The following is a 21,669-nucleotide window of genomic DNA, read 5'->3' as shown; positions in this document are numbered from 1 at the left end:
GAGGCAAAGCAAATATATTGGTTTTCAAAGCTGGAGTCATTGATTGTCTGCCAATATTTTATTAATATGACTTTATATCAATTGTGATATAACAGAGATAGCTCAGTGATATTTGCCAACCTTAGGCGGGGGGACAAATTCCATCTTGAAGAATTGATTTAGTTGGTGGAAGTTTGGGTAGTTTCATTACATACACGACTTTGGTGTCTGCTTTCACCCTTCTTTGCACTCCAGTGTACAGAGTAATTTGCAGGGGTAAGACCTTGTTAGGAGGGTTTGAGCAGAGTCCTTCCTGACATTTTTTTTCTGTCACTTGCTGCAAGAGTACATTCCATTTAAGAACCAATCAGGTTTAAAAGGTAAGGTACAGCTAGTCAGACCCCTGTATTTGTAAAATCAAGAATTTTTTTTAAAAACCGTACCTTTAATGGATACATTATTTTGTAACTGGCTCAAACACAAATCTTTCTGTTTTTAAATCAGTCAGAATGCAGCATGTCTAACTGTACAGTGAGCAGCTGTCACTCTACTTCACCAACACATCTCAGTCATTGTAATAGAAATAGCCACTGTAAGAAAACACTGCAAGGTAAATTAACCTTGGTTGTTAATATTTATTTGTATTATAGTAGTACTTAAGGGCCCCAAATAAGATCAGAGCACCATTGTGCTAAGCACTGTGCATATATATAGAGAGAGAGAGTAAGACAGTCCCTGCCCTGAAGAGATTTCAATCTAAATAGACAACAAAAAGTCAGAGGGAAAACAGTCTGAGAGGTGAAGAGATTTTCCCAGTGTCGGAGTACATCACTGTGAATAGAACCCAGGTCTCTTGAATCCTAGTCCAGTATCTTGTCTATTGGATCATATTGCTGCCTCATCCATTTTTCATGTCCCTGAAGGCAGAGAGAGTGCCTATCCTATGACACTGCCATCACGGTATCATTTTAATGTAAATATCAACTTTGCATTGTTATGAGGAATTAATAGAGTAGAGTTAACTTGGATTACCATATACTTACTAGAATTCCAATGGGATTTCTGTGAATTTACCAGCTGGATACCATGGAATAACATGAATTAATTCATGCTAACTGTGCAATCAACTCCTATAGCTATGGTGCAAAAGAAGATAGAAAGCATATAGAGTCAGGATTCTGCTCATGCTTAAAGAGCATGAACTAGATCTTAACTTCAGCTACTCAAGATTGAACAGAAAACTAATGACAAATCTCTAGAATTTAGAAATATTGATTTTGCAATGAAAATAAAGCAAGTTAGTCAAAATGCGGATTAAAGCTAATGGATATAAGTGAGGGAAATCACCTAGTTTAAAAATTACTTTCCTATCTTACTTATCCCCTTGGTACAGATATGATTCCTCAGTCCTAGGGTGCATTGGAATTGGTCACCAGGGACAAAAAGGGCATTGCTGTCCTTTGAGAACCTGAACAGAAAACTATATTTTGAATCTAGACTTCAGTCTCCATGAGGCTAGTTTCACTTATCTTAAAATTAATATAACAGCTTCAACTGGAATTATAAATTACTTTGAATTGCATGTATTGTAGCTAGGATTTATTTTTAAAAGAAACTCATGGTTCTCCACTATTAGAAATATTTAAAAATAACTACCTCTTAAATGAAAGTCAGAAATCAAATAATGCATTAAATGCAGAACATGAGTTTCTAACATTGCCATAAGATCATTGTATCTATTTGTCACTCAGAGTTCTTGACTCTATTATGTGTGTACTCTTATAAGAAACATATGCAAACACTTAACATGTGTATGTTGCATGACATTGGTTTTTCTTGTTGCTTTCATACAGGTCTGAAGGTTGAAGTGACTCACTGTGGAACAATGAGACGGAAATACCGTGTTTGTAATGTAACAAGGAGACCTGCCAGTCATCAAACGTAAGCAGACATTTGTCAGAGTGGAGAACGTGTAGCAGCTTGCTTTCCCTAACACCAAATACTTGGAGGGACTGAGAGTTTATTAAAATCATTTTGGAGAACTCTGGTAGCTGGTAGTTAAACTTTCAATGCTATTTTGACTAAAACTCTTGTGTTGTCTTTCCAGCTTCCCTTTACAGTTAGAAAATGGCCAGACAGTTGAGAGAACAGTAGCACAGTACTTCAGAGAGAAGTATAACCTCCAGCTGAAATATCCTCATCTTCCTTGTCTACAAGTGGGACAGGAGCAGAAACATACCTACCTGCCTCTAGAAGTAATGGTTCTGAGAAATCGGTGTTAGTCCAGTAGCATCTTTTTGCAGAGTGTTATTTCTCATGCAATATAAGCAGTTTAGCATATTTGTAAATTTGTTGTCATTCTTTTATTGTTACTGCTTTGGTTTTACTACAGATGGAGGTAAATTTTAAGCCAGACAAACTTTTCCTTTTATTAGTATGGATACCAATCTAGTCACTACATGAAAAATAGATTTAAGTATTAGCTACATGTATATAGAAGATTTGCCTGTACAGACGCCCCCCAGACTTGCACAATTGTTCATTCCGGAAAGCCTTGCGTAACTTGAACATTTTGCATAAGTCAGAAAAGTAGACCCGTACGTTATGCAAAAATTTCCATAACTCGAAAATTCTCTTTCTGACTTATGGAACTTTTTCCGTAAGTGCGAATTTGCGTAAATCAGGTCTTACATAACCCGGGGAGCATCTGTAGTCACTGCATAATTCCCTGTGTAATATTAGGAGTGCTGCATCTGTAAAGACTGCAATTGTATCTGCCAATTTTTTTTTTTTAATTTTTTTTTAAAGGTATGTAACATTGTGGCAGGCCAGCGATGTATCAAGAAGCTAACAGACAATCAGACATCAACCATGATCAAAGCAACAGCAAGATCTGCCCCAGATAGACAAGAGGAAATTAGCAGATTGGTTAGTTCATAACTTCTGTATCAGAGGATGAACATGTTCATCTTCACTAAAATGCCTTGCGCTTGTGAAGACAATTACATTTCTCTATACACTGACCCTGTCTCTGTCTTTTGCTACTAAAACCTCTTACTTTGTTCTCAGATAAATATCCTAACGGCACCTGCTCCCATGACTCCTCTGATTCCTCCCATTAAATAGAATATCTAGGTCAAGCATTCAGGCCAACCTCCCTGTTCCATAATCTTCACATATCACATGGCCACCAAAACTTGTTTGGTACCTCCCTTCCAGCATTTGGAACCCTCCTTGATTTTATTAACAAAAGTTTTTAAATTAGACATCTCTAATTAAAGGATTAGAGGTATGGTCTGAGCCCAGGACTGAAATGTTAGGGACTCCTTCTAATCATGGACCTTACACTGGCTATTTTGTACCTGATTCAGCAAAGCACTGAATTGTATGTTTAACATTAAGCAGCTGACGTCTCCCATTGGAGTCAATGGAACTTCAGGTGCTTACAGTTAAGCATGTGCTGGTGTTTTGCTGGAACGAGACCTTAAATTTTTGATGTTATCAACAAACTGAGAAATGAACAGAGTTCTTAACTGCTTTACAGGGATGTTCTGACAATTAATGTATGTAAATTGCCTACCTACCTCTGGTGCTTATCTGCCCCCTCCCATTCCCATATTATCTGAACATCTCTCAATCTTTAACCTTTTGATATACTCTGAACACTGCTGTGAGGTAGAGAAGTATTATTATATCCCTATTTTACAGATGGAGGGAGCTAATGTACAGAGACTGAGTAACTTGCCTAAGGTTCTACAGGAAGCCTGTGGCAAACAGGAAGTTGAAACTGTTTCCCATGTCCCAGGCAAGCAGTCTAACCAATGGGCAATATTCGTCCTCAATATATGCTAAATAGCACCACTTGACAGTCCTGTGGTTTTTTTTCCCTCTTCCTGCCTGACAGAACCAGCCTTTCTAAAAGACGTTAATCTTTTCCTGACTTGGAACTGTTAGAAATATCTCGTTTTATTTGACTAACATCACAAAAAATTAAAGGATAACTTCTGTTTGAAAAAGGTGCTTTTGAGCTGACAACTGAGAATTTGTGTTTGATAGGAATAAGTCTCTTCTGAAAGATGCTGAAAAGGCTAATTCATGATACTCTCTTGACTGCTAATATTCAAAGAGAACTGAAAACAGTTGGGTTTTCATAACTTAGTTTGTCCTTTGCTATCCACTGAGGGCAGCAAAAAATTTGCTTTGATGAATGCTGTGAATATGCATGTTGTGGAGTGACTAAACATCAAGTGACCATTTTCACACTGACTTAGTAATATAATAGTAAAACTGAATTTTAGGTAGCTTTTTCAAATAGTAGTAAAATTTCATGTTATACCTGCAAGCAATATACAGAATAGAGATGAAATTTATAATTAATTTATACTTTTATACTTTAGCAAGATAACTAGATTTACCTAAAATATTTGAAGCATCATTGTCATGCATGCTAGATACTTTTCAATACGATACACTTTTTATCCAAGATATTTACAACAGCAAAAATTGAATAAATTGGTGTTTGGGTAACTGAAGGGAACGAGTAAGATCTCATGTAATGGGGCAAGTGGTTTGAATGAAAGTTTTGGTTAATCAATGGCTGGGTGAATGAGGTTGGACAGTTTTATATGACCCTTAGTTTTTGTTGTTAGTGAAAAGGAGGACACTTACCAGAACGCTTATGCAGCTCTGTTATTGGTGATCTTATTTGTAGATGCAGATTAAAAATTGAAGAGTTTTTGTAACATGGAAACTTCTCCTTTCCCCAGGTAAGAAGTGCAAACTATGATGCAGATCCATTTGTTCAGGAGTTTCAGTTTAAAGTTCGGGATGAGATGGCCCATGTGACGGGGCGCGTGCTTCCAGCTCCAATGTTGCAGTATGGAGGACGGGTGAGAATTCTGTTGCTTTTCCTTTTTTTATATCTTGCTATACAACCACAGATGATTCTCCATGTAAAACTGAAAACTTTGGGAGAGCTCAGTTCCCTTGTAATATTGCAGCAGCTCAGAATTTGATTGTGATTGCGAGGGCTGTTTTCCTAAAATAGAAAATAGTGGGTTTTTTCTCTCACTGTTTCAATCAGTTGACTATCAGCATATTTCTTCTATCTCCGTAGAATCGAACAGTGGCAACCCCAAGCCATGGCGTATGGGATATGCGAGGGAAACAGTTTCACACTGGTGTTGAGATCAAAATGTGGGCCATAGCTTGTTTTGCAACGCAGAGACAATGCAGAGAAGAAATACTGAAGTAAGGCATGTCATAGTTCAGGCATTGTACCATTCTTTCAGTGAACCCATCAGCTTCAAAATTCTAAGATGAAAAGGAGGACTTGTGCCACCTTAGAGACTAACAAATTTATTTGAGCATAAGATTTCGTGAGCTACAGCTCACTTCATCGGATGCATTCACGAAAGCTTAAGTTCAAATAAATTTGTTAGTCTCTAAGGTGCCACAAGTCGTCCTTTTCTTTTTGTGAATACAGACTAACACGGCTGCTACTCTGAAAATTCTAAGATGGCACTTGCTACATATCCAGTGCCCATTCTAGCCTAGTGTTCAGGCTGGGGTAGGCATTTGATTTGGAACACAAAACTACTTCTTTACTTCTGTGTTGGAGTTTGGAAAATCTACCATCTTTGCAGCTGAAATGTACTTCGATGTGGTGCATTAAGTGTTTCTCCTTCTGTGGTGTTGCTACAATGGGACATGCTACTTAGTGCTTTTGTCCTAAAGCATACCTTGTGGAGTCCTAAAGCCCTATAAAGTCTCTCTAACCTTTCATAATGGTATTTTAAGACTGTCACCATCCTTCTAATCAGAGTACACTGCTCCCATAAGAGCCCATCAGCACTCTTAGTTTCCCTTGAGCAGCACACATTTTTTCTCTCCCCTTCCACTTTGTCTGCTAGATGTGGATGCTGTTGTTGAAGTTCAGTAAACTCCGTTCTGTTTCACTAGGGGTTTTACAGATCAGCTGCGCAAGATTTCAAAGGATGCAGGGATGCCAATCCAAGGCCAGCCATGTTTTTGCAAATATGCACAGGGTGCGGACAGCGTGGAGCCCATGTTCCGACACCTTAAAAACACCTACTCCGGGCTCCAGCTCATCATTGTCATCCTGCCAGGGAAAACACCTGTGTATGGTAAGGGAATAACATAAGGGGAGAGTATATGTTTTTGCTCAAGTGTGCTAGTTGGTGTACTTGCTCCTCAGCTTTTAAGATGCTAAATTCTAGATGACTGTCCTTTAGTCATCCGAAACCAGATGCTTTATCATAAGCTATAATGAACTGGAAGACAGGTTATGGCATGCATTTGAATTGGAAGTTGATGGGGCAGAATGTAAATTTGACTAATAGTGGCTTTGGCTGCATTCTGTTCTCTGCCTGAATTTCAAACAGGCTTAAAAATCTTAATACATTTTAAAAAATGTAAATTAATGCTTCCTTCTCAGCGGAGGTGAAACGTGTGGGAGATACGCTGTTGGGGATGGCCACGCAGTGCGTTCAAGTCAAGAATGTCATTAAAACATCTCCTCAGACTCTCTCAAACCTGTGCCTAAAGATTAATGTTAAATTAGGAGGAATCAACAACATTCTTGTACCTCATCAACGGTAAGAATCTCTAATGGGGGCCACTTTGCGATTTATTCTTGTGTCTATTTTCAGTTTGGTATTTAACATCCAAAATTAACCTTTGGAAAGGGGGTTAAGTGCAAAATGGTATGTTGTTTGTGAAACCAAAGATGCTGCTTTTGGCATTACAACATTGCATCTCACAGCACATCCTGGTTCAGCAGTGACTTCCAGGATTCATAAAATCCTAGAATATCAGGGTTGGAAGGAACCTCGGGAGGTCATCTAGTCCAACCCCCTGCTCAAAGCAGGACCAATCCCCAACTAAATCATCCCAGCCAGGGCTTTGTCAAGCCTGACCTTAAAAACTTCTAAGGAAGGAGATTCCACTACCTCTTCCTACCTGATCTGGTAAGTGGAGACTTGGGTCATAGTGAAGCTCTCCCCAGTAGGTGTCAAAATGGCTGTTTAGTCTCTGAATCAGTAGGTTGTAAATCAAATCCCTATTTGAGATGTTGGGCCACTACCCAGTACTTGAGGAGAAATCAATGAGAGGAGATCCTGGTGTTCTAGAGGTATTGTTTTTTGAATGGAAGTATTAAGTTAAGATTCCATCTGGAGAGGCTGTCTGGGTAGAAGTGTAGGATACCACAGCATTCTTCAGAGAAGATCACAGTGCTCAGCCAACAGACAAATCCTGCTGTCCTGTGTGCTGTTAACAGTGGCAGAGGGTGTATTATGGGTCTTTCACCTCTGCTGCTGCATAATAAGTCCTCTAGATCATCCTCTTGCTAGTGCCTGATGGTTCGGTATACTGTATTCAAATGCTTTGTCCCAGTCAATTTTAAATATTTCAAGTGACAAGGCTGCTTCTACCTTGCTTATGAGTCCTTTGTTCTAATAGATCTCACTGATTAGAAGCTTCTCCTGATAATGGCTCACTGGCCAGGGTCACTGTACTACTAGTCTAGTCTATATGCATTTCCACTATCTTAGAACAAACAGTCCACTGAGACCAGAGACCTTAGTATCCACTCTGGAGACTGGGCATTTGGCCACCTTAGCTCCCAGTGTCTCAAGAACAGATTTATTCTTGGAAAAAGTGGAGTATGCAGAAGGTAATGTGATAGCCCAGAATAACCTCTTGCAAGTTCTCTCTGGAGACTGTTTCTGAAAGCTCTGTGCCCAGGTATCAATAGCCAAAGTGACACATGAAGCACGTAGTCCATTCTCTAGTCCCATGAGAATGGATTGCAAGCGTTAACATACCTCATTGCTACTCATGCCACATCACCTAGAACAGTGTGTACGCTAGCTGTTTTTTGCCATTGTACAGTGTACATTGTACAGTGCCTTAGCACTATGGAGCTCCATTCTTGGTTGGCCTCTAGGTACTACCCTAATCAACATGATTGATAACAATCATGATATGTCTTTGTAGGGAATTATTTTTAATATTGTGTTGTGGTTTTTAAACTAATTTCTGTAATAGCATTGTATTAGCAGTAAACAGGGATGTATTTTGGAATGACTCTTAGAGTGTTTAGGAAAAGTTCACAACAATATGCCTGACGCTGATTGCATTGTCTAAACATAATCTTCTGAATGTCTGGTAGAAATGTCATCTCCTTCACTTCTCATACTCAAGAAACAAAATTCAGGATTTAGAAGTTTAATTGTAGGTGAATGGTTGGTACTAGGTTGACTTGTTACTTTTTTTTTGTTTTTAAAGACCTTCTGTGTTCCAACAACCAGTGATCTTCTTGGGAGCAGATGTCACTCATCCGCCTGCTGGGGATGGAAAGAAGCCTTCCATTGCTGCTGTAAGTCCTATGAAATTGTCTTAGTTCTCATATGTTATGAAAAGGTGAGAATAGAAAATGCAGCTACATTTATGAGAGGATTGAAACTTCATAAATTAATTAATTGACTTTTGATGTGGCTTTCATTTTCCCCTGTATATTCCAGTTCTCCACATATAGAAATCAGATATCTTCTTGAAGACAAAAGTACTGCTTAAAATTTCCGATTAATGCTTTTTAGTGTTCTAATATACTTAGTGAAGATGACATTATGTCAGTGGTGCTATTAAATAATAGTTCTATGAGAGAACATAACTGAATTGTAAGTGCTCTAAATTCTGAAAAAAAACATGCATCTCTAATAGATAAACAGCAGCATTTTGTTAGTTTAAATTTAAACAAAGATGACTTTATGAGACTGGTGTTGGCAGGAAGTTCTTCAGTAATTTTCTCCTTTTCAGTCTGAGAAGGACAAGTGGGCTGTAAGGTGAGATCTTTAGGCACTTGGGTACCCATGCTGCGCTTTGCTACATTATCTGCTATATTTCCCAGAATGGAAGGGGAACTATTCAGAGTTCCTAATGAAGAGGCAATGAACCAGGAGTAGTTTTTTTTCTTGAATTACTAAAGTGGGGGTAGAAGAGGAAATATTGCACTGCCAACAAAAGAGGAAGAATAATTCCAAGACAGATAGGTTTTTGTGTGGAGGGCTGGTAAAAGGCAAGTTTCAAACATGTTCCTGTAAGAGGTTTAAGATTTCTAAACCCATGTCTTACAATAAATTCTGTGCCATTTGGTTAAACGATCTGACTATTCTCTACTCTCTTCTTAAAACAAACCTTTAAATTTAAAACCTCTTCCCTTTTCCCTGGTAAAATACTTTCTATCAATTCCACATGGATCTTTCATGTTCTCATTTCCCCCTCTCTCCCCCCCCCACACATATAGGTTGTAGGTAGTATGGATGCTCATCCAAGCAGATATTGTGCCACAGTGAGAGTTCAAAGACCTCGGCAGGAGATTATCCAAGATTTGGCCTCCATGGTAAGAGAACTTCTCATCCAGTTCTACAAGTCAACGCGATTCAAACCCACACGTATCATCTTCTACAGGGATGGGGTTTCTGAAGGACAGTTTCGACAGGTTCGTTACACTTGAATTTTTTACTGTGGCAAGATTTGAATTGAGCAATGTTAGTTTCATTTTTCACACTCAGAGTTAAGATGTACCACCACAAAGTATTGGCTACACTTCTTATGGAAATGTGAAATCCCAACTAGGGAATCCCATTAGGTGGAAACTGCTTGGAATTCTTAAGATTGGGGGCTGAGGAAAGTAATGATATATTTTATCAAATGGATGAAAAATGTGTTTCCTGGTTGAGAAGCTGACCATTTAGAGCCATAGATGAGTATAGACTTCCTACAAATTACTAATATTGCATAACAGACATGAGACAAGTGTTAACTACAGAGTGCTATTTACTAGACACACAATGTGCAGAGTACAATGTAAGAGTAAATTAATCTATTGTTTCTGTACTGTAGGTGTTGTATTATGAGCTGCTAGCAATTAGAGAGGCCTGCATCAGTCTGGAGAAAGATTACCAGCCAGGAATAACCTACATCGTAGTACAGAAACGACACCACACGCGGTTGTTCTGTGCAGACAGAACTGAAAGGGTAATCTTTAGCCCATTCCAGTGTATGTGAAAAGGTTAATAAAGAGAAGATTGTGCTAGTATTTTTGCTAACTGTACAAATGTACAAACTGTACAAAATCCACTTAATGTATTCCTCACATTCAAAGGAGATGCTCAAGACTGACAGGTGCAAAAAATGATCCCCAACTTATTTTGTCTTTGAAGATCTTATTTTATTTTATTCTATATTCAGTTGTAAAACTTCAGCTGATGACCCTGGGCAGTTCTTGTAGAATTACAGGCGTTCATGTGTCATTTAGAAGAAAGCTAAATATCTTGAAATACTATTTGATACAGGCTCTACAAAAATGTTAAATACAAGAGATTGTGAAACCATAAAGGACTTTATTTCAGTCAAGTTTACTTGTTTTCTGAGTGATCTAATGCAGACTGGATGGGTACACAAACCACAATATACATAGTTAAATCTTTTGGTACTTCCCCCTTCTGAAGGTAGGTGGAGCTGAAAGTGCTGTGGATGCAGCATGCTTAACTTTAGAGAGGAGTGCTTTGTCCAGAGCAAACATCCCAGATCATTACATTTGATCATTACATTACATTACATTATTTGAAAGGAAGGGGTTAAGGTGGGGGCTCCATTTACTGAATGCTGTATACTCTAAATGGAATGTTGTATGTTAGTTACGATTGGATGACATAAGAACGTCATTTTTTATTGCTTTATTTTCTAAAAAATTGACCAGCTAATATTGTTTTCATCAAAACACCTCTGTAGGTTGGAAGAAGTGGCAACATTCCAGCTGGAACAACTGTAGATACAGATATTACACACCCATACGAGTTTGATTTTTACCTCTGTAGCCATGCTGGAATACAGGTAAGATTCCTTCCTTTATAAATGAATACATATGGCTACAGCAAGTATTCTTTACCTTTTTTGAACACACACACACACCCCTCCCTGTGTGTTAGACAAACATCTTCTCATTCTGTTTCCTTAAGACCCGTGAAACCTGTCTCTGGGACCAGCACTACCAGTGACTTACTTAACTGAGCTGTTAGGTACCTTTTATTTTCATAATCTGTTGGTGTGAGGTTGGTTTATTTGTAGAGAAGTAATGATCCCTCCTCATATACATTAGGAAAATAGAACACTATGTTAAACATCTATTTAGTTGTAATAAAATGAACACTGTTTGCGTTTGAGAACTTGATTCAATTTGAGGATTGAAAACAGCCTTGAAAATTAGTTGACTTAAGCCTAGACTAATGGTAAACTATAGAATAACTAAATTGAATCTAGCAGTTGGGTGTTGCCAGCAGTGCAATGGGGATCCAACTTAATGAGGAAAATTGCATCAAAATACTGAGTTCAGAAGAATGGAAGAAGTTAAACTCTTCAAAGTTTTAAGTTCTGTTCTTTATGAAATCTTTGACCAAACTGCAGGGAATTTTGGTGGAGTGCAGCAAGTATATTCTGAGTTTTTTTTGTTTGAATAACTGATTGCTCTAAACAAAGATAGGTACTATGTTTGCCCTTCTCCCATCCTCTGGGATTTTTACTCATCTTCCATGAGTTCTCAAAAATAACTGCTAATGGTTTCTGAGATTAATTCTACTAGTTCCTTAAGTATCCTCAGATGAACTTCATCAGACCCTGCCTGATGGATTTAGTTTACTCAAAGGAAGGGTAGGAGGGTGAGTTAATCATGGTTTAGAAGTACCAACATGAGGAGGAGATTTCTGGTAGTGGTGGGGGAACTGATAAATTTAGCAGTGACATAATAAGCTCAAATGGCTTGGAGCTGAAGCTAAACAAATTCAGTCTAGAAATAAGGTGCAAATTTTTAAGTGGTAGTAATTAACAATTGGAACAATTTACCTAATGTGGTATGCGTTCTGTCACTTGAAGTATTTGAGATACTGTTGTTCAACCAGAAGTTATGGGCTAGATGTAGGAATTGCTGGGTGAAATTCTCTGGCTTGTGTTGTGCAGGAGGTTAGACTGGATGATCATAATAATTTCTCCTGGCCTTAAAGTCTGACTTGATACATATGAGAGAGCGAGAAAAGTGAACTGATATTCCCTTCTCCATAGGGTACCAGCCGTCCCTCACACTATCATGTTTTGTGGGATGATAACTGTTTTACTGCAGATGAACTTCAGCTGCTGACTTACCAGCTCTGCCACACATATGTGCGTTGCACACGATCTGTTTCTATACCTGCACCAGCATATTATGCTCACCTGGTAGCATTCAGAGCAAGATACCATCTTGTGGACAAAGAACATGACAGGTAAATGAAAACACAAGTGCTTATATTTATATCCTCTTTCAGCCCTCAGCCCAAAACCCTTTCCATATTGTCAGGCTTTAGACTATCTGACTAGATCAGCAGTTCCCAAACATTTTCACTGCATGACCTCATTTTCACAGGTACTGCTTCCTGCAATCCCAGACAGTCTGGAGGATGCTGATTAAAAAAGGCATCCTCCATGCAGTGTGGCCTCCCACACACCATTTGTGCAAGGTCATGCTGCATGGAGGACACCATTTTGCTTTACAAAATAGCATTCTCTGCACAGTCTGACCTTGCACACATATGGTGTAAGATCACACTGCATGGAAAGGGGGAGGGAGAGGGGGACGGGGACTGTTTTTGTAGAGCAAAATAGCATCCTCCATGCAGCATGACATCACATGTACAATGCATGTGAGGTCATGTGTGAAAGATGTCATTTTGCAAAATGGCATTCTCCGCACGCTCAGGATTGCCACAACCCCATCTGCTCACGGTGGAGTGACCCCACTTGGGGTCGCGACCCACAGTTTGGGAACCACTGCTGTAGATGATGCATGCTGAGCAGTAGGTTAATTTATCACCTGTGGGACTGGCCTTCAAACACATTTCCTTACTACTACCACTATACATAAGTGTATAGTGTGGTGTTCAGTTTCTGTTATATAAAGTGTTTAAAGTTTGAGTTTAAAAAAAGGTTTTTGTTTAATGAACATTGTTGCCTGGAGATGGGACAAAAGACTCATGTGCATTAAATTCTAATCCTGAAACCAGAAATACTGCCATGAATGAGGTGAGTGGTAATAATGCTTTGCACTTGTCAAATTCCTTCCATTTTAAGGTTTCAAAGTGCTTTATAAACATTAAGCCTCAAAAGCACCAGGCAGGGTAAGAAGTAGTATACCTATTTTTTGGATGGGCTAGCCAAGCTACAGAGGTGAAGGGACTTGCAGAAGCCATGAAGTCGCTGACAAAGCTGAGTAGAACCCAGGAGTTCTCACTGTACTCTGCTCTAAAAAATTGTCACGTTTCCTCGCTGAGTGTTGAAATAATGCAGTGCTGGTAAATAATGATAGCCATTCAAATTGAAAGGGTTTCTGCTAGTTTTAATATTTCTCACTTTGTTTTGCAGTGCTGAAGGAAGCCATGTTTCAGGACAAAGCAATGGGAGAGACCCACAGGCCCTTGCTAAGGCTGTACAGATTCACCAAGACACCTTACGCACCATGTACTTCGCTTAAATAAATCAATAAAATCGGAGCATACTCACCGAAAGGAAGAACTGAAAAATTAAGCCACATACAATGTATGTTTCCGGTGGGGTCAGTTTATGGGGTGCGCCTCCGATCATGCTGAAGCCGACACTGTGCAGGGGCAAGGGGCTAATCCTTAAATTGACACGAGGAGGATTGTTTACTTCATCGAGGAACACAGCACTATTATGCAATATGAAACCAGCCAACTGCTTTTTTGGGACGGTCTTCTCTAGGAAGTGCCGTTGTCATCAGTTTTTTTTTATTTCTTGTAGTCTAACCCTTTTATGCCTTTACCTCAAGTTGCTCGGCAGCACAACTATCTTTGCAAAAAAAAGTTAATGATGTAGTTTAAAAAAAAAAAACACAAACGACCTATAGAACAATCACAATGATTGTTGAGGGGGGAAGTGTGCAAAAAATAGCCTTTTGTCTTTACCCAAATACATTGAGGAGGCTTTCTCTCATTTTTGCCATCAGCATTTGAATGGGAACATATCCAAGTACATTTCAATGTACAGCACTAACTAGAAAAAATTAGGGGAAGGGTTTTGCACACATTAGGCCATTAATCTGAACATAATTTAGCCAACTGCTGCCTTTGTGTCTTTCTTCACAGTTTGGAGTCCTCAACTCCAATAGCTCCCTTTAAAAAAAAAAAAAAAAAAAAAAAAAAAAAAAAAAAAAAGCTAGTGGTGTCTGTGCAGCAGTAGTGATCCAAACTCTTCTTGCTCCCTGGTGAGTTTACAAAAGCTGCTGTTTTACCTTGTCCAGAAGTTTTAACTAATTCTCTATCTGGCAAGTCGTAAATATATTTTGAGCTTCGTGCAAGATCAGATGTTCCTTGTTTTATGGGTTACACACAGTAAACACCAGAAACAAAACTTTAGAGTTGAGGTCTTTATTTGCTAGTTTACTTGCTGCCTCTTACACCTTAATGTGATTTCATACATATGTGTGGTTTTGAAGTTTAGCTTTTTTCTTTTATATTTATTAGAATAATAATAATGCTTTAATTTAATTATTACAGAACATATGGGCAACATCAATTTTTTATTTTTAGAAATGTAACCATGTTTATTTTAAAAAAACAACTGACAACTTGTTTTTGCTATCTTTTAGTGCAATAAGCCGTTCTAAAGGAAAAATGTGTCCGTTTAGCTGTATTAAAGCGGCATTTGTACCACTAACTGTGGGAGAATGGACACCTCCACAATTTTAAAAGGACAAAGTAAAAGCCTTAATTTCAAAAGGAAAGTTTTATAGTCATCAGGAGTCATGCATGTTCCTTTTCTAAATCAAACCAGCTAAGAACAGCAAAACTTTTGCTTCTAGGATTCTGCAAGCTTTAATATTGGCAATCAATGCAGTATTTTGATTTAACAAAGGAATTGGGTACATTTTTGGGTTTAAGAGACTGCAGTTATTTGAACTCAAGTGAAGACTTTTCATTGAAGATCCAGGTTTTCAGATGCTTTCTTTAATGTAATTGACATTAATCATAAAAAAGTCTTAAGAAGTTAATGAAGTTCTTAAGCAATTTTTGCTTATTTCATATTCAGTGGCTTTCCTTTTAAAATTAAGGTGTTGGTGGCTTCATTTCACTTTACAAATAAATTAAGAGGGCTGGGATAATTTTAACAAGTTAAATCACTGAAGTGTGAAACAAAACATTAATGGGACTTTTGTTCATTCCACTTTAAAGTTAAAACAAGTATTTTAAAGATGATAGAGATGAGCATGTATTCAGTACATCTGGGCATCGGGGAGTTTTGCACTTTGTAACCTCGTGAACTGCATTTTTGACTGTTTTATTTGCACTGGTTCATAGTATATATGCATATATACTGCAGATTGTTTATATGGGCATTGCTGTTATCCCAGCCCTTCTAAACTCCGCCTGCTCTTCACACGAAAACCAATGGGTTTGTTTAAGTATCTCATTTGTCTCTTGTCGTTCTTATGTAATCCACTATATTTGCCAATTTACTGTATTTTGAGCCTAAAATCTGAGCCCATTTTGCTTTAACAGGCATGCATTTCCCCCATTTCTGCCAGAAAACTAAGTACTGTATTTTGTGCATTTGTACATTGTATTGAAATGTATGTAGTGCTGTTCACAACACTGTCTCAAAGCGCTTTACTAAATAGTTGGTGTATATACATATATATTTTTCTCCCATTATCAAGAAACATAATGCAAAGATACTAATTTTTTGCAGAGTTTAAAATTGCACTGGAAATGGTCATGCTGATGGGCAGTGTACCTAGCGGCTTGGCAGAAAAGGGGACTATTATAACAGATCTCTGTGTAGCCAACAAGCTCTTAGGAGTCTCTCTCATTGATAGTGGGATTATATTCATTCATCAGTGGGATTGCAGATTCCTAACTGAAGTGTCCCAGTGTTCTCTGTCTGCTTCATGCACTTATCTTTCAGCTCCTTTGAATAAAACTGCTGCAGGGAGGTCAATATAATGAAATGATTGGAGCAAGATGGTTTCCAAACAAATCTCTCTCTCTTTTTTATTCTGTAACTTGTCAGAAGTAACTCTTAGAAGAGCTCTAGCTAGTAGACCCATTTATAAAAGGCCCAGGTTCGGCTTTTTATACAAGATTAATTTTTTTAAAATTGAAGGGGCTTTTTTAGAAAAACCTGCTTTACAAGGACTTTTTGTGAACTGGCATTTTGATGAAAAGCCCTTTTTTAAAAAATATGGCCTTTAACTCTTCTTTTAAAGACACTATACAGTTTCTAGTCTGTCTACACTCAGTGACTATGATTTGAAAGTTTTACATTACTTTGCTTGCTGCTTTCACCAAAAATTTAAATATTTGTAAAAATCCATTGGGGAAATGTCTTTAAAATGTTTGCTCAGCAGGCCAGTGTAACTGGTTTTCATGTGAAGAGAAGTTGGGAGTTTTAATCTCTATATTCTTAGTTTTGCAAATGTCTACATAAAGTGCCGATACGTATATTTGTATTACAATATCAAGTTACTGGCGTTGTGAGGGCCACACGTTTATGATACTGTAGCTGCTATATTTATTTAAATGGAGACGGACAATTACTGCACTAGGAAATGAGGAGATGAGCAGGAACCAAGGCTTAGAGTTAGATGTGGTATCTCGTTTTTCAAAAGAAAATTAACAGTGTGAAATACCAAGTGTAACAAAGGGTGCTGTCATTTTAATTGAGATTAAATAGCCAGATATTCTTCCTTTGTCTAAAGACTTATATATATTTTGATGTTTGCAGTTTAGGGGGTGGGGGGATAAATGGTACCTCATCTGTGATGGCAGTTTCCAGTATATTTTCATGGGAGTATATGGATTTTTTATTTTTGTACCTGCTCTCCTTTAAAGAAAAGTTTTCTCAAGTTTTATGTGCTTTTTAGAGAAATCTCAAGTGCAACACACATGATCCCTTTATCTTTCCAGGAGCACTCTGTATATAGCCCAAACAGGGATGTGGGCAAAGGCCGACAGTTCCATTTTGCGGAAACATTGGCTTCATTTGTGCATACATCTGTCTAAAACAGTGGTTCCCACTCTTCTCAGACAGTGTACCAGTTTACCAGACTAAGACTTTACCTTGTACTAACAAGTGCCACTAACCTCCCAAACAATGGGGGCATACACTTGGACACCCAGCACAAAATTTGGGGTGGGCAACCAAGGATGCTAGCCACACGCACCTGAAATAATAATACTGGTACATGTACCAATTTGTAGGAACCACCATCCTAGAAATGGCAGTGCTTCTCCTAAGGTTAACAGAAGGGTTTTTGGTAATGGCAGTTACTTTAAATATGTGATCTAGTGATTAGTGGATGCAACTTTGGAAATAATTTTTAGTAGTTTAAATTGTTAAACTCTTGCTACATCTGCTAACAGCACGACTGACAACTCCACTCAAACAAAGCAGCTTTGATTTGTGGGGCACTTCCACTGTGGCCATTTTACTCAGGATTGTTAGAAGGCTGTCAAATGTTAAACCATTTAGTTGAAATTATGCAAAGGTTATTTCCCTAGGATTCATTTGGGATGCTTTTAGACGGTAGTTTAGCCCTTGTAACAGCTTTTAAGTTAAAATGGATTCCTGAAGCTTGTCGGTCAAATTCTTTCAAGATGCCATTGGTCCTAAATTATTTCCATTTCTTCTTTTTGTGCAGATACTTGTTGGATCAATGTTTAGGTACAGGACATTAGATGAATAATCACCCTCTGTACACATCTTAGCTGCTTTTGTTGGTTTTTTTTACTAGTGCTCAAGTGCACAATAGTGTGAAATTTCCAAGCTTCAATTTCAAAAGGATGAGGCCTTTCTGGATTTACATTACATCGTACCTTGAAACTTGTCAGCCTTTGATGTGTTCTCAGTTTTGTGAACTGATGGGATGTAACCTTTCTCAAAGCACTTTTCATAACAGAGAAATCAAAGAGGCGCTGATTATATACATTGAAACTATAACTTTTCATTTCCAAACAGTCGTCTTGAAGTTTCTTTTCATGCCAGACAAATGCTCCGTCAGCTGCAGTGTTGTGGAGTAAATGTGGCTGCCACTGGCCAGTTAATTTTATCAAATAGAAAATCCATGTAGATGTCAAAGGGACAAGTATTCCTGGCTTACTTTCCTACCCAAAGATGGTACTTGAATTTGACATTGTGTATGGGATACCATTTGTGTTTTGGCACATCTTTTAATTATAAAAACTTCACTTAGCCTTTTCACTCAAATGTATATTATTTTTGTAAAAATGAAAAAAATTAGGTTAAGGTTAAGGCGAGTGCAAATCTCAGTGTTTTCTGCTAGTAGAAAATCTTTGTAACTTTACAATAGTTGTGAGGTGTGAATCTGATATGTACAGGACCCTATGTTTTACCTGTCTAGCCGAGTGTCAAGAATACAATCACTAAAACACTGAGGTTTAAAATTAGTTTGTGGCCTGAGAAGCCTATGGGAAGCAGTGGGGGTGGAGGGTGGTGAAGATTTGCAAAGAAGCAAACCAACGAAGCATCACTGTTACAGAAATTAGGGAGTTGGTGAGAAACTCCATACCAATCACCTTTCCAGCCATGTGCCCCTGACTGTGTTAGAATTCTGTCTGAGATTGCCTCATTCTAACATAGGTAAAAAGAAAAGGAGTACTTGTGGCACCTTGGAGACTAACAAATTTATTTGAGCATAAGCTTCCGTGAGCTACAGCATGAAGTGAGCTGTAGCTCATGAAAGCTTTTGCTCAAATAAATTTGTCTCGAAGGTGCCACAAGTACTCCTTTTCTTTTTGCGGATACAGACTAACTCTGAAACCTAACATGGGTCGTTATTGTAGTGTCCTGTTAAAGCAAAGAAGTTCCACTGTTAAAACTTGGAGCAATTTTTAATTTTTTTTTTAAAGTAAGATAGTCCTCAGAAAGTGCCTTTTCAGAAGATGGTGCTGTAGATTTTTATGTTCAAATTGTACATGGCTGAAAATTTGAGAAAAATTGTTGAAAATGCCAAGTGTTTGGTATCATTTTATATATCTTCAAGCAGCAGTTTCTGAGTCAGGACCAAGAATAACCAAGGAAGGGTGTATTCAGAAGGAGGGAAAGGTATTGAGGAGCGATCACCAAATTCAACTTTTAGGCTTGAAATAGTTTGGATTTTATTTAATGTAACTAACCACTTCCTATTTTAGGAGGATGCATTGGAGGAGGAAAGGGGGAGAAATAGCGCAGGACACTTCAGGCAGTGGTGTAGTTAATATTTAAATGGGATCATAGATGATCAAAGGACATGTCCTCATTTTTGGAGATGAAGTAAAATTCTCTGGAGGCTTATAATGAGATAGTAAGTCCTACTTTGAGTAGACTTCACCCAACCTGTATTTTAAGAGAGTAATGTTTACATGCTAATGGAACTTCTAATGACTTAATAGGGACTTTTGATAATATAAGTGGTAAATGTGTTTGGATGATTATTGGTGCCCTGTTTTCACTGTGCTAAAAGATGTTGTGGAACCCCTGATGACTTTGGTGAGCATTCCTCCAGTCAGGAAGAGTTGTAGACTAGACTAATAAACACTGCACCTCAGTAACCTTGTAATGCTGCATAAAGTAGTAATAATGGCAAAGTTCTGCCTTGATTTCACTGTAATGTGCTTGCACATGCCTGCAAAAATACACACACAACTTTCATTTTTGTAATGCCTTAACAGTTAAAAGATTTTTTTTTAAAGATGGTTTGTCCTTTTATTGTGGTGTTTCCTTATATTTATTGGTAATTTGTGTGCAGCTTGTAGTTTCATGCGTTTGTCCTGAATGTTGCTTTTTAACATTTTTTTTTTTAAGGAGGGAGTTGTTTCTAGGTGTCTTTTTCTTTGTGAAATCATAACTTTACTAACGATTGAGAAGAAACTGAATGAAATGATGTGATCAGGACATAAAACAGCTGGATTTGATTTAGAATTCTGATGTGTCCTTTCCTGTGTTCAGTTTATTACTGTAAATGCAGTACTGGTCTTTAACATGTATAAAACAGTTTTAGATCATCTGAGAATACTGGTTTCTCTCTATATTAAGCAAGATGTTTTCAAGAGTCAGAAACATTAATCTGAGACTCCCACTTCTACTGATAAATGGCATATTTGCTGGAATTGGTTTATTCAGTAAATGTATCAATTTTTCTAGTATGATTAAGCAGTGTCAGCACCTTTATTTTACATATTAATTTGGAATTGCTCACTTAAGTTCAAGTAATTAATCTATTCAAATTGTAAAGTGGGCATAGTGATCCTTGCTTGAACTTTTAGATCTTTAGGGAAAAAGAGCACTGTCAAGTTAATCCATAATTTAAAATACTTATTACTTAATCTAGGTTATAAAAATGAATTTTAAAGATCTAATTTATTTTTCTCTGTTTTTGCTGTCTTTTGCTTCTAGTTCAATTTAGACAAAGACAACATTAGTTAGTTTATAGTAACTTTATAGTCAGAGCAATATTGGCATTTAAACCTTCCTCTACAGTGATTTCACCTAAACTGTTTTTTCTTTTAAGTTGTAAATTCCTGAAAGCATTTCTTGTTTAGGTTTTATTACAGTTTATTCCACAAAACCTAAATTCAAGGCCAAAACTACCTTACTTTTGTCCCGTTAGTAACAGCCATACCATTATTTTACAGATTGAAAAGGACCAAAAATTCCTGTTCCATCATTTTTTCATGCAAAGGTAGACCCTGCATCTTTTTTCCATTGCTCATAGCCAATTTCATATGACTTTTAACCAATTCAGAAGTTGCTGAGATCCAGTAAGATTTCAGTTCTTGTTCTCTTTGCTTTCCATTCTTTGTAGATATGGCTACAAAAGTCTAAAGAGACATAATAATTTAAATTTGGTGATATTGTTTTTATTGGGCATAAGCCCTTACTAATCAGTCATACCTGGATTAAGACGTACTGTGGCATATGTATGTAATTACAGTAGATCTGTATTACTCAGCGGCAAGTGTGTGATGTTTTAAAACATCCAGTTTAAGCTTAAACTAAAAAATTGCTGATGGTGCAGACACACTCTCATGAAATATTTTCAGTAGGAAAAATAATCTAGTGCATATGTCTAGATTTAATTCATCCTCCTTGCTGATAGAGACTTGGTGAGTGAACATTTTCTGGAATAAATTGTATTGTTGGTAACAGGTTGTGCTGGGGTGAATGATTAAACCAAACTGAATTATATGTCAGGAGTCTTGTCACTTTTCTTTCCTATATTACTGAAGTAGAGAACAGATGGCAGTGATAACAGTCATATCAAACCAACAATAGAGAGCTGTCAAAAGCAGTGCAAGGGGGAAATTAGTGTTTATATTTAAAACAGCGTAAGCAATGGAAAGCTAAGGTTTCAGCAAGAACCATGTGCGGCTCAGAACCTTGTGAACCTGTATTTTCATGTTTAGTTCACCAAAAGGAAAAGCCTCTTGCATTTGACCACTTTAAAGACAACCACAGGAGGGGAAAAAGCTTTTTTCAGATGAGTGCGTGTGTTCCTTCTACCACATAAGCATGCAGAGAAGCAGCTAGTAATGCCCTTGGGCGCTGTACATTTGAATGTAA

The 21,669-nt window shown here is 37.7% G+C and overlaps 1 protein-coding gene across 2 annotated transcripts in view; it reads left to right on the top strand.

The window, feature by feature from the left end:
* LOC119845474 (protein argonaute-3) overlaps positions 1-21,288 on the top strand; it is a 60,231-nt gene extending 38,943 nt beyond the window's left edge. The window contains exons 7-20 of one of the 2 annotated variants that reach the window (XM_038377766.2): positions 488-589; positions 1,833-1,920; positions 2,087-2,234; positions 2,788-2,907; positions 4,746-4,868; positions 5,096-5,229; positions 5,941-6,125; positions 6,437-6,596; positions 8,290-8,380; positions 9,308-9,502; positions 9,907-10,041; positions 10,798-10,899; positions 12,121-12,320; positions 13,456-21,288. In XM_038377766.2, the coding sequence (XP_038233694.1) occupies positions 488-589; positions 1,833-1,920; positions 2,087-2,234; positions 2,788-2,907; positions 4,746-4,868; positions 5,096-5,229; positions 5,941-6,125; positions 6,437-6,596; positions 8,290-8,380; positions 9,308-9,502; positions 9,907-10,041; positions 10,798-10,899; positions 12,121-12,320; positions 13,456-13,564 (1,892 nt within the window). In that variant the 3' untranslated portion in view covers positions 13,565-21,288. The remainder of the gene's footprint in view (positions 1-487; positions 590-1,832; positions 1,921-2,086; positions 2,235-2,787; positions 2,908-4,745; positions 4,869-5,095; positions 5,230-5,940; positions 6,126-6,436; positions 6,597-8,289; positions 8,381-9,307; positions 9,503-9,906; positions 10,042-10,797; positions 10,900-12,120; positions 12,321-13,455) is intronic. The other variant, XM_038377767.2, reaches the window with a different exon arrangement.
* The last annotated feature ends 381 nt before the right edge of the window (positions 21,289-21,669 follow it).

Source organism: Dermochelys coriacea, chromosome 19 (assembly GCF_009764565.3).
Source record: "Dermochelys coriacea isolate rDerCor1 chromosome 19, rDerCor1.pri.v4, whole genome shotgun sequence".
Taxonomy (NCBI): domain Eukaryota; kingdom Metazoa; phylum Chordata; order Testudines; family Dermochelyidae; genus Dermochelys; species Dermochelys coriacea.
Note: the sequence above shows the minus strand (reverse complement) of the source record. Positions and strands in the feature narration are given on the sequence as shown.